At 32.6% G+C, this 12,638-nt stretch overlaps 1 protein-coding gene across 12 annotated transcripts in view; it reads right to left on the bottom strand.

Annotated features, from left to right (window-relative positions):
• Nucleotides 1–12,638, bottom strand: part of Birc6 (baculoviral IAP repeat containing 6) — a 218,668-nt gene that overhangs the window by 135,349 nt on the left and 70,681 nt on the right. For 8 of the 12 annotated variants that reach the window (XR_006851216.2, XM_046441601.2, XM_046441604.2 and 5 more), the window contains exons 14-22: nucleotides 11,494–11,625; nucleotides 10,892–11,023; nucleotides 9,286–9,464; nucleotides 8,288–8,421; nucleotides 7,359–7,520; nucleotides 7,130–7,261; nucleotides 6,223–6,320; nucleotides 4,976–5,123; nucleotides 4,007–4,140 (exon numbers count right to left, since the gene is read on the bottom strand). Coding sequence is in view for 11 of the 12 variants with exons in the window: in XM_046441601.2 (XP_046297557.1) it covers nucleotides 4,007–4,140; nucleotides 4,976–5,123; nucleotides 6,223–6,320; nucleotides 7,130–7,261; nucleotides 7,359–7,520; nucleotides 8,288–8,421; nucleotides 9,286–9,464; nucleotides 10,892–11,023; nucleotides 11,494–11,625 (1,251 nt within the window). In the remaining variant the exon portion in view is untranslated. The remainder of the gene's footprint in view (nucleotides 1–4,006; nucleotides 4,141–4,975; nucleotides 5,124–6,222; nucleotides 6,321–7,129; nucleotides 7,262–7,358; nucleotides 7,521–8,287; nucleotides 8,422–9,285; nucleotides 9,465–10,891; nucleotides 11,024–11,493; nucleotides 11,626–12,638) is intronic. The other 4 variants (XM_046441605.2, XM_046441606.2, XM_046441608.2 and 1 more) reach the window with 2 other exon arrangements.

Below are 12,638 nucleotides of genomic sequence, written 5' to 3'. Positions count from 1 at the left end.
CTCAGCAGTAGAGCGCTCGCCTAGCACGTGCGGGACCCAGGTTTGATCCTCAGCACCACATAAAAATAAAGGCATTGTGTTGTATCCATCTACACCAAAAAAATAAATAAATACATAAATATTTTTAAAAAAGAAAAAGGAGTAAATTAATAGCCTTGTATATGGAAAAAGTGCTTTGTGTATATTTCCCCTTTCATCAGCCAAAATTTTTTTAAAAATTAGTTCTTAAAAATTAGTTATGAACTTTGTTTTGGGTTTTTTTTTTTTTTCAAATTGTTGATGGACCTTTAGTTATTTATTATATGTGGTACTGAGAATCAAACACAGTGCCTCACACATGCTGGGCAAGTGCTGTACCACTGAGCCACAACCCCAGACCCTTAGCCATGAACTTCTGAAACAGTTCCATTAAAATCAATTGGTATTCGGGTATAGTGGCAAATGTGTATAATCCCAGGGGCTCAGGAGGCAGGAGGATTGCAAGTTCAAAGCCAGCCTCAGCAATTTAGTGAGGCACAATGCAAGACCCTGTTTCTAAATAAAATAAAGGGCTGAAGATGTGGGTCAGTGGTTAAGAGCCCCCTGGATTCAATCCCCATTACAACCACCACCACCAAGGAGTCTTTTTACCTACACACAGTGATAAAATATCCCACACATGGATCACTTGAGAAATATTGATTTAAGATTATATACAAATCTTCCAAATGCTGATTTTATTTTATAATACTAGAAAGTAATGCTAACATCATTATATGCCATCAGAAAAGATTCAACGTGTTGAGAGCTGTCAAGCTCACTGTGAAAGATATATGTTTTCCAAAATTCTAATTTTTACTTTAACAGTTCTATGTTTAAGATTGGCAAAAAATATTAATTTTTCCAAAAGTGACAGGTTATTTTCAATCATTTTTTAAAAAATATCTCTCAAATAATTAAGATTGAATGAACATGGTTTGCCTATCAATCTTTCTTGCAAATAAGCTACTGGTTCAATCTGTAACTCAAACAACTGCACAAATTATTTCCCTAAAAGAACAATAGTACTTTGGCACAGAGAAATGCCTTGTGTATATTTCCCATTTCATCAGCCAATATTTAAAAAAAAAAAAAATACATACTCAGGGTTTCAAAACTTAATAGCTAATTATATTTACTGCATCATGTATATCCATAAATGAATGTGGCATATTTTTATTTCAAGTGTATAGTAAAAACCAACAAGCATTTGCATAATCAATACAAATGTCACATAGTAAAAAGGCAAACAACACTGTACATTATAGCAAAAAAATCTGATATTAGGAATCCTGAGGGGGTCTATGGGCCATATCTTGACAATTAAAAAGGGGCTGAGGACTGAAGGGGCAATGGCAAAAAATTATATGGTAAGGGAAAGAAAGCCAAATTATATAAGATTTTTTAATATGCTGTATTAGAGATGTTAAACTTCACAGTAATAGGAAGACATTAAACTATTTTAAGGAGAGAGATTAAGCAATTAGGTTTGCACTCAGAAAAGACTACACTCATTGCAGTGTGGAGAATGTACCGAAGTGAGTCAAGAATGCATACAGGAAGACCAGTTAAAAAGCTATTACTGCACTCCATGTTCAGAATGAATATACTTTGGACTGTAATCCTATCAATCATGATAGGTAAGAGAGTGAAGAGAACTGAAATACACATAGGTGGAAAAATAGCTGGGACCTATTAAGAAAGAGATAAACAAGAATGACATTCTGTCTTATGCCACTAATGGTATTAATTGAAAAAAGAAAGACAACAGAAGATTGAATGATGAAGAATAAGATGAGGAGACATTCATGTGGTGACACATCATGATTTCTAAGTTTCCTCTTCTGGGTGTTCTTTACTAAGTATTGCTATTCCTGCAAACTTACTACCTGAGAGCATGGCCTGAGCCTATGGTATTCACCATACAGTCTTACCCTAATGGATCTCATCTTCATTGAAATTCTAACTTATCCTCCAAGTTCTAACTGTAATTAGCAATGACCTAAATCATTTGTCACTTAGAGAATACAGATGAGATAGGCATAAGGAAATTATAGCCTAAGTCATCAAATACAACTGATAACATATATACTCAGGGCAATATAATTCCTTAATAATAAAATGACAGCCAGTGGGATTTGATCCTCAGAATCACATAAAAATATAATGCTAAGTGAAATTAGCCAATCCCCAAAAACAAATGCTGAATGATTTCTCTGATTTAAGGATACTGATCCATAATATGCTTGGGAGGAAGAGGTGTTAAATGAACTCTAGATAGGACAAAGGGGAAAGAGGAGGGAGGGGAAGGGAGCGGGCACAGGGTAGGAAAGACAATGGAATGTGATGGTCATCATAACCCTAAGTACATGTATGAAGACACGAAGAATGTGAGTCTACTTTGTTTACAACCAGAGATATTAAAAACTGTGCTCTATATGTGTAATTGAATTGTAATGCATTCTGTTATCATATATAACAAATTAAAATTTTTTAAAAAAGAAAATAAACAAATAAAGGCATTCTGTCCATTTATAACTACCCAAAAAAAAAAAAAAAAGACAGCCAGGAGGAATCATGAATGCTTGTAATCCCAGCATCTCAGGAAGCTAAAGCAAGAGGATTACAAATTCCAGACCAGTTGGGCAATTTAGCAAGACTCTGCCTCAAAAGTTAAAGGGGAGGGGGCTGGAGCTATGGCTAATAGTTAGAGTGCTTGCCTAAAACATGAAGGCCCTGGGTTCGATACTCAGCACCACGTAAAAATAAATAAAATAAAGGTATTTTAAAAAAAAAGTTACAGTGTAGGACTAGGGAGGACTGGCGAGGTAGCTCAGTAGTACAGCACCCTGGGTTCAATTTGCAGTATCAGGGAGGAAACAAAACTGGCAAACTTGTATGTATAGTATAATATCTTCCATTAAAAAATTTAACAAATGTGAATAGGAAACAAGTCCAAATAACTAAACATCTAATAAACAATGATATACAGGAGGGGTAAAAAGGATGTAGTTGAGATATTTCATTTTATTTATATTTCTATATATGATTTTCTAGTTTCCTTTTTCCACAATTCATCATCATTTACTTGCAATTAACAAAACTCAAAAAATTTATTTATATTTAGTGTGAGAATTATCTTAATGTTTTACAAATAAATTACCTAACAGTTTATCAGCAACAAATATAACTAGTGTATTACAAGGAAAAAGAATTAAAAATAACATGGTCATTGCTTTATGTATGAAAATAAACACCACATTCCAGCACCTGAAAATTCTATATAAATAATTTTATACAAACAATCCTAAAAGTAGATTATTCAGAAACATGTAGAAGAACATATGCACCGTCTATAAAGCTTAAGTTGGGGCAGTGATGACAAATATAAAAATTTTTTTTTCTTTCTTCATCCTTACTTATTGCAGTAAGTACATATCTTAATTCTGTATTTCTGAAATAACATTATTTGACATTATAGGCAGCAAAGGTAAAGCAAATAAAACTCACAAGGTTACAACACATAAATTTCAATAGAAGTATGAGTATTAAAATTTTATTGACATACAAGTAAAAACAAAAACACGAAATAAAATCACAACTCCTCCCATGCTAACATATAGCTAAGTATATGAGATAACATTATACATCTAAGTATCCCTTAAAGAAAATGCTTAGGACCAGAAATGTTTCAAATTTTGAAGTTTTTTGGATATAGGAATAGAGAATTTACTGGGTGAATATCTCTAATTTTAGAGCATCTTGGATTTTGGATTTTTGGATTAGAGATATTCAAACTTCACTGGTTTGGGGGCGTTGGGGGAGAAGGGGAAAAGCAAGAAATTAAAGCAGTTTTAATGATTCACAGGTGCTAAGTTCTTAAGAATTTTAGTGTTAAAGCATAGCAACTACAATGCATTAAGTAAAATGGCAAATTAAACCTAAGATATAACATTTTAAAAATTCTTTTAATAAAATAAATCACTACCTGAAAGGACATCTGATAAATCAATTTCGTCTGATTGGACACCAATGCTGCTATTGTATATATTTTTACAAGAGGAGCCACTCATTTCCAAATCAAAAAGGACTGGATCAAATGGTGAGCTATATAATCCGTATCTGAAAAATAAATTTTTAAAAAAGTACTAACAATTTTCCTGTCAACCATTTAATTAAGAATTATCTATTCACTTTGTTTATAACAGCAGTTTGATTTACAGAGCTGAGGAAGCAACTAACCAGATTTAACTAACCCACTGAATCCTAATTCTGTTCTCTGCAACTATACTCCTAAAGACATCCAGAGACTCAGGAAATATAATTCCAATAAGCTAGTAGCTATTGTAATAAGGCCATCACTTTTGGAGGAAGGAAGGGAAGAAATAGCAGACATTCTTCTATACCACTCAATCTCTACAGTAAGTAGAAAGTAAAAAGGCATTATAGAAAGTTTCATCAAAATGAAGATTTCTAATCTCAAAAAAATTAGACAACCTTTTTTATTAATAAAGGAATACTTCAGAAATTGAAGATCAGGAAATAATTCAAATCTAACCTTTTGCTCTTTCTTAATTCACCATGTTGAAGTTATGGAAACATAAATAACAGATGGAAAACTACAAGTTAAGGGTAATAATTATTTTACAAAATCACATCTATAAAGCTGTAAAAACAGAAAAGCATATCACATTAAATGCTTTTTCCATTAGCAAGGCATTCCAATAAGTTATGAAATACAATTAGCCCTCTGAATAACTATCCACGGGGAAATCTCAAATTCAGAGAAGGGGAAAGACCTTAGGAATTATCACTTGAAAAATGGTAGTGATGCACAAATGACAACTATTTTGCCAGAAAATAGCATCTTAAGCATATATATTAAGTAACAATTCTATGCAAAGGTAGAATCATACCCAGAAAGGCTCCTTATTAAGCATTCCATATGTTAAAATACCTTGTTTGAAGTAAAGCTTCCATTGGTGTCAGCCTGTCCTGTAATTGTCTAGACACAGCAGTAAGCAGAGATGCACAAGCTGTACTGCACCCAGCTAAATCTTCATCTTTAACATAATTCAGTAGGACAAAATACCAATAGACAGAACCTGGAAACAGTAATATTGACATGTTTCTTTTTTTCTCTTTTTTCTTTAACAAAGAGACTTCAAGTTACGTTTTTTATCAGTATATCTCCTTTTGCTAGAAATATATCTTTTTTCTAGGAAAGAAAATCTTTAAGGACAATTTACAAAGAAAAATGAAATCTTTGGATTAAAGAGAAAACACTGACAAAATGAACCACATTGAACTGTGGCCCAATGTGTGGCACAGTCCTACACTAAGAATTTCAAACATATTTTTGAGAGGAATATCAAGTCAACCTAGGCATTTAGGATTATAATGTGAAATGACTCTGAGGTACGTTTTAGAATAGCTAAATAATTGGAGACTATAGGTCCTCTAAGCCAACCTTCCTAAAACACTGTTTCTTTGCATGAAAATTTTCAAAAACTACTGGATAGAAGTTAGCTTCAAACAGTACACTTTAGGAAGTGAATGGAGCGTAGTTATTCTATACTGCCTATTAGATAAAGACCAAGAGATTTTAACATTCTTTATAAATTTTAACATTCTTCATAAATTTTAAGATGACTAAGTACACATCAGAATTGAAGCATCCTACATCAAGAAACTATCTTCACCTGTAAGAAACTATCTTTAGCTGTAAGAAACTATCTTTATTTTTGCCCTCATACCAGAAATTGAACCCAGGGGCGATTAACCACTCACTCAACTACATCTCGCATCCCTGGTCCCCCTTTTGTTTTGAGACACGGTCTCCGTAAGGTGCTTTAGGGCCTTGCTAAATTAACCAGGCTGGCCTTAAACTTGCAATCCTCCTGCGTCAGCCTCCAAGTTACTGTAATTAATTACAGGTATGCACCACCACACCTGGCTTAAGACACTTTTTAAAAGAAGTACAGAAAAGTATACAAGTTGAGATGAAATGGCATTTTTATTGTCCAACTAACCTTTTCCTAGGAATATTATTAAAACAGAGTATATGCCAACCAAACCACAAGTTATCAACACCTTAAAAAGATAGATAAGCTAAAGGGAAAAAGGGGAATGATAATAGAGATAAACAATTACTAAGATAGTCCCTATGATTTTGCTATCTGTGGTTAAACTAATTTTACATACCACCAGTTGCTGCTGCTGGCAAAAATGACATATTATCAAGTAAAGCCTTCAACAGAACAGATCCAAATCCTGGTTGACACGGGTCACATTTGCCATTACTGAAAATTTTTAAAAAGGAGAATTTTAAAAGACATTATTCATAGTTTAAAAAAAAATTAACCCTAAATCTAGAGTAGCATTTAAAGATCTTTAAAATTTATTCATCCTGATTAAAGAAACACCTGCGTTAGACCAAACATATAGCAAGATAGCAAGAACTAATTACACTAAGGGTCTCTGAGACAATTTTCTTATGTATTAAAGCACTACCTTTAATAAAACAGGCTTTCAGGCGAATGCAGTTGACAATGGCCATTAGTTCTTAAATACTTCTTAGTTTAAGTTTCTGGATTTACAAAAACTGATTTGCACATTTTTTTTTTTTTAAAGTTCGAGTTAGACTGGTATATGACAGGGAGTAAGCTTCAGGTTTAAAAAAAAAAAAAAAAAAGCAGCCCATCAGAAAGAGACAGGAGTGAAAGTGAGAGAAATGTCCCTCTTATAAAATTCTCCCAACCACTACTAATAAGCGGAGAAGGCTAGCACATTCCTTTTATTAATAGACTTATTTAACATTGCAATTTGCCCTAAGAACCTAAAATTCTTTCTTAGAATATAAATAAACCTCACCATCAAAATGAATTCTATTGTCATAATTAGTTAAATTACAACAAATTTTAAAATTTTTTAAATTATAAAAATTTCTTTAAATAAAAAAATAAGCTTCATCAACTTTTGAAGTCATTCAATGAAGATCAAATTACAATATAGAAAGGTGTCACCAAACTACAGGTGCACCTACAAGTATACTTTCAAATTAAAAACACACCAACTTAAAAGCAAAACAAAAACAATAAAACACACCAACCTAATGCATAAGGCTAGAAATCTGGCACACTTATGGGCTATACTTCGTCCTGCCTCAAAGAAGCAAACGCGTACAATGTCTGAAAGACATTTTCGTGTTTTTGAAAGTAGACTCTCATTTCCTTCCTTTGAGCTGCAAAACAATGACAGACATTTAGACTCATTCTGGACTTTGAATCATAAAATACAAAGGGCAATCATTAATGGTAAACAAAATCATAATTATTAACCTTCCTGGTCCATTTGAATGTACTCCAGCTAACCAACAGAGAGTATCCAACACAAGGCTCTGGGCATGTTCTGTGATTTGGCCATCACTGGCTTTTCTGCAAAGCGCGTTAAGAAGCTTCTCATGAAATTCTGAAAACTGTAACATAGCACATCGTTGCACTCTATGAGAAAGAAAAAATATGTTATCAAAAAATTATATTAACAACAAATTAGAATAAGTAAACTAAAGCAATGACATGTTTGTTAGTCATGTAATGTTCACCTCTATTTTATTTAACTTTCTTTCAGTATTGGTGATTAAACAAGGCTCTCACACATGCATGCTAGCCTTTTGTATTTTATTTACCACAGAGGGTCTTGCTAAGTTGCCCAGGCTGGCATCAAACTTGGGAACTTATTGTCTCAACTTCCTGAGTAGCTGGAATTACAGGCATGTGCAACTGCACCCAGTATAATGTTTCATTTTAAATCATAAGTATCACAATTTAAAAAGAGAAAAATATTGGGGGGTGCTGGGGATGTGAAACAGTGGTAGAGTGCTTGCCTAGCACATACACAGCCCTGTTTTTGATTACCACTACTAGGAGAGATGGGGGACTTTTAAATTAGCATATATAGAGAACTTCATTTGTAGATACTTTTAAAAGAAATGAAGCTTACAATAATGTCATATGACATTATTGTAATATGATAATAATGACAAAAGAATGAGTATAAATTCAAATAAAATTCATTTCTTTCCTCATGTATTCCTGGTTCATAAAAAATACTGTAAAAATACCAGAGTTAAGACAATTAAATAAAAAGACAAGTTTTTCTTTTTGTTGCTAGCAACAAAATTTTCAGGTAAAAGTCAAATTTTCAAATTTGTGTGTGTGTTGTTTTGTACTTTTATTACTTTAAGAACAACAGAATGAAAAGAGATTACCTTTCCTTAGAAATTGAAGTTTTCTTGAATCTTCGAATAGTGACTGAAACCTCTTGAAGTAAATCACAGCCCCGGAGATTTTCATTTTTGCGAGTGCCACCTGCATTTTCATTCTTAATATTAGACGACTTTTCCTAAATATGTAAAATTAGATAAGTGAAAAAAAAAATTTTTAATTGTACCAAGCTATCAAACCAAGGAAAATAACTGCACATTATTATTATCAAAAACCATAAATCTCAAATTAAAACAATAGCTTCTGCTCTCATGTTCATAAACAACAAATTTTCCACAGAGAAAATAACAACAAACTCACTATTTTAAAAGCCCAGTGATTAAAGATTATAAAAACCATACTTCTGAATCTAATTACTAGCTATAGCACTTTAGAAGCTATTTGAGATATGCCAGTTTCCCAAGTGCTGAGGTTCACTGACTTCCAAATAAGTAGAAAAAATGGTTGATAGCAGCACCTGCTCTGCCTATTTCAGAGTTATTTTGGGGATTAAGTAAAGTGTAGAAGTCCTTGAAAAACTGGAAAACCTACACAATCAAGTATTAGAGAATTATTAAGAGACTGCATGATACATAGCTAGTTGTAGAAAATAAACCATGAAGATTAAGACATATTCTAAAACTATTACCCAAAGTCTCATCTGACATTCCCCAAATGTCATCAAAAAATAAATAAAAAGTAGTGAGATACCAAAAAAGAACATATTAGGGTAAAATTCTAAATAAATATTATACTCGAAAACTATAAATGGAAATACCTGCTATAAATTATTTCCTACTGAGAATATTTTATAAAAGCTAGACAATTTGCTTTGTTAATTCAAAACATTTTCTTGATTTAAGTCACTGAAAAAAAAAAAAAGTACAAACAAACCAAGTATGAAGTAAAACATCAATATAGGGTCATACTACTTCCCAAAGTGTGTCAAATCTCATCCACAATGTTTACAACAGCATTGTTGTTCAAAATGATAGCTTCATACCTTGCCAGCTGCAACTTTTGCCAACAGTGAAGCAAGTGAATAACCTTTGTTACTCTGGTGTTTTAAGGATGGAAGTCTTACAACAGGACGTATACCACCATTACAAATTTCATCTGTCGCTCTTTCATTTACTGCTTTGACATGGATTAAAAATGAACGATATTTTCCTCCTGCCATACCTAGAGGAGTGGTGCAGAACAGAATAAATTACTGAATCACCAAAAAATAAAAAAATAAATAAACTTTCATCTAATAGAACAGGCTAACAACTCCACCAGGCCAGAAATTCCAAATTATACTGTTTGAGTATATGGTTGAACAATTTTGATATGTTAGTAGTACCCCTTATCTGTGGGGCATATGATCCAAGACCACCAGCAGATGCCTGAAACTGTGGTTAGTTCTGAACTCCATATATTTTATATTTTCCTCCTATATATATGAAACTATGATACAGTTTATAGCCTTTTCTATAACTTCTCATTCATCTGTGGCCATAATGTTTGCAGTTTGAAGTACAAGAGCAAAACTTCTTTTTTCCCTCTTCACAATTTTATGGATGGGTTTCACCATGGGTTTAAGCAACCTCAACATATCATTTTTTGCTTTCCTGAAGTCAAAAACTTTCACCACTTCACTTTCAGATTTCTCTTTTGCATACCCAAATTGTCAATACCACTATTCTGGGGTTTTATGCTATTAGGTAACATAAGGGTTACTTGAACACAGGCCCTGTGATACTGTAAAAGTTGTTCTGATAATCATCCAGATGATTTTGATAACTTTTTCAACAATTTGAACTAGGCATTTTTTGTTTGGTTGTTTTTATTTTGTTTTGTTTAATTTTTAAATCACTCCTAGGACAATTAAGCTAAAAAGTCCTGCTACTGACAATTTATTTGTTATCCATGAAACAACCAATTATTTTTAAATATACATTTATTATACTTTTTGTATACTTACGATATATGAATTATTTTATCTGGTAGTATCAAACCTATTCCATAAAAACTCTTTCAGGGGAAGAAAATATAAAAATATACAATAAATACTCAAAGATTTGGGAATCTGAAGCGATAGGAAAGTTGAAAATGACAGAACATAATGTCTGATTACTCAAAGACCTCTGTCAAATTGACCTCTATTCATTTCTTCCTTTTTTTTTTTTTTCCTTTTGCTACTGGGGATTGAACCCAGGGACACTTAACTACTGGAGCCACATTCCTGGCTCTTTTTTATATTTTATTAAGAGATAGGGTCTCACTAAGTAGCTGAGGGCCTCACTAAATTGCTGAGGCTTATTTTGAACTCACTGTCCTGCCTCAGCCTACCAAGCCACTGGGATCACAGGCACGCCACTATACTCAAGCTGTGCTTTACCAATGACCACTAAGACCTTCATGACACAAAAAGTCAGATAAGAAGTTTCACATAACCATAATTACATATGAAAGGAAAATACCTGATAAAGGAAGCTGTTCAAATTTCTAATGAAAGTCACGAACAAAACAGTATTTCACATTGATCAAATCAGCTTATCTTAAAGTCTTTTTAATAATTGTGACATTGTTCATTCTACTTTTATAAAATATATTAATTACTTCACCTTTAACAAGTTTAGGGCTTGTTAATGTCAACATCCCAGCATGCCCTGAGAGATCAAGGCCACTAGCAAGCCATACTGGCCCACACAAAATATCTTCTTTATGATCCTCTAAAAATGGACACAATCTAAGACCTAAAAGGAAAAATACAGATTTTCTTAGTTTGTTAATTAAAAGGTAATAAACAAATATCCATCCCTTTGCATATAATACCACCACACAAAAGACCACACTAAGAGAGTGTTTAAATAATAATTCATTGCCATGCTAAGGAGCTATAACCAATTATCTAATATTCGTTGTTTTCCATACCCATATCATTTTTCGTTTCATCTTGATTTAAAAAAAAAAAAATTATAGAGCCAAGAGTTGATTTCAAATCCCAAGGTATTAAAAAACAAGAACACAAGTATTAGCGCAGCTGTGTTCACAAAGATGAGCTGAAAGTTAAAGCACATTGCCAAAGCAGAATCAAAGGGTATTTGTTAATCATTGTTCTTAAAACCAAGTTTTTGCAAGCCGTAAGGAAATCTTTGCCCAACACGATGCATTCGGATCACTACTCCTTTACTGTCATGGACAACAGCTCTATAATTTAACTCACACTGTGATTCCTCTACATCCATGTGCTGCATTTCTTCATTCAAATCAACCAGAGACGGTTTCCCATTTTGTTCCACTTCAATGTTAAGAGCTGGAGACAAAGGAAAGGTGATCTGCCTATCTACTGCTGTTTCTAGAGGATAAAAATATTAGTAAACTTAATTTTGCTTAATATCAATGATTTTTGTGCCTAAAAATCTAAAAGTTTTTATTAAATTGGGAAATACTGTGATTTTCATCACAGATGCTATAAAATGGATGTCAGAAGAAGAAGAAAATTAGATTCAATGGACTATTTTATATATTCTTCTCTCTTCTAAGGCCAATAAAATATTCACCTGAAGAAGTAACCTACTGGCAACTAAATTAAAAGTTCTGACTGTTGGCTGCACATATAAGTACCTGTGGAGTTTTTAAAATACCAATGCCTGAGAGTTCTAAACCCAATAAAGAAGTTTGTGATGATTCAAAACACACACACACACACACACACACACACACACAAGAATTCACATAAATACACAAACACATACATGTATTTTTTCACAAAAGAAATTTTTTCAAATTTCAACATTTGAGCCCCTAATGTTAAGCGGTCATTTTACCCTGAAATTATCTCCAGTCTATTTTAAAATAACCTATTAAAGAAAAAACACTGAGAACTAACATCGAGTTCCTAACATGCTAAGTGGATAATAATATGTTATTAGTAAGTCAGGATATCAAATTTTAAAATTCTAAGAAGGATAACCAAAAAAAAAAGTATATTTCTGGCATCACACAAAATGTTCACTTCACTAATAACCTTAAAAGAATGGTAAATTCCAAAACAAATTCTTTTTACAATTAACTCTCCTCTTAGGAAACAAAAAGCATAAAGCTAGTGATGCTAAAAGTGAAACTAATTCACAAAGGAATGAATCCCCTTCCCAAAAAATTCAATTAAATTGTTTATGTTTATGCATTTCTGAACATCACTGAGTTACTGAAAAGCACTGAAATGTTTTCTGGATTATTTTCCTATATAAAAAACATAAGTAGTTGAGCATGCAAACAGCACAGGGTAGGAAGGAGGGGCAAGAAGAGACCTCAAAACTGAAACAGTCAAGTTAAAAATTAGATTTAAAAAAAAAAAACAACCACAAG

This window comes from Marmota monax, unplaced genomic scaffold (genome assembly GCF_021218885.2).
Source record: "Marmota monax isolate L192 unplaced genomic scaffold, Marmota_monax_Labrador192_F-V1.1 WCK01_AAM20220418_F8-fsc00010, whole genome shotgun sequence".
In the NCBI taxonomy this organism is placed as follows: domain Eukaryota; kingdom Metazoa; phylum Chordata; class Mammalia; order Rodentia; family Sciuridae; genus Marmota; species Marmota monax.
This window is presented reverse-complemented; position numbering and strand designations above follow the sequence as displayed.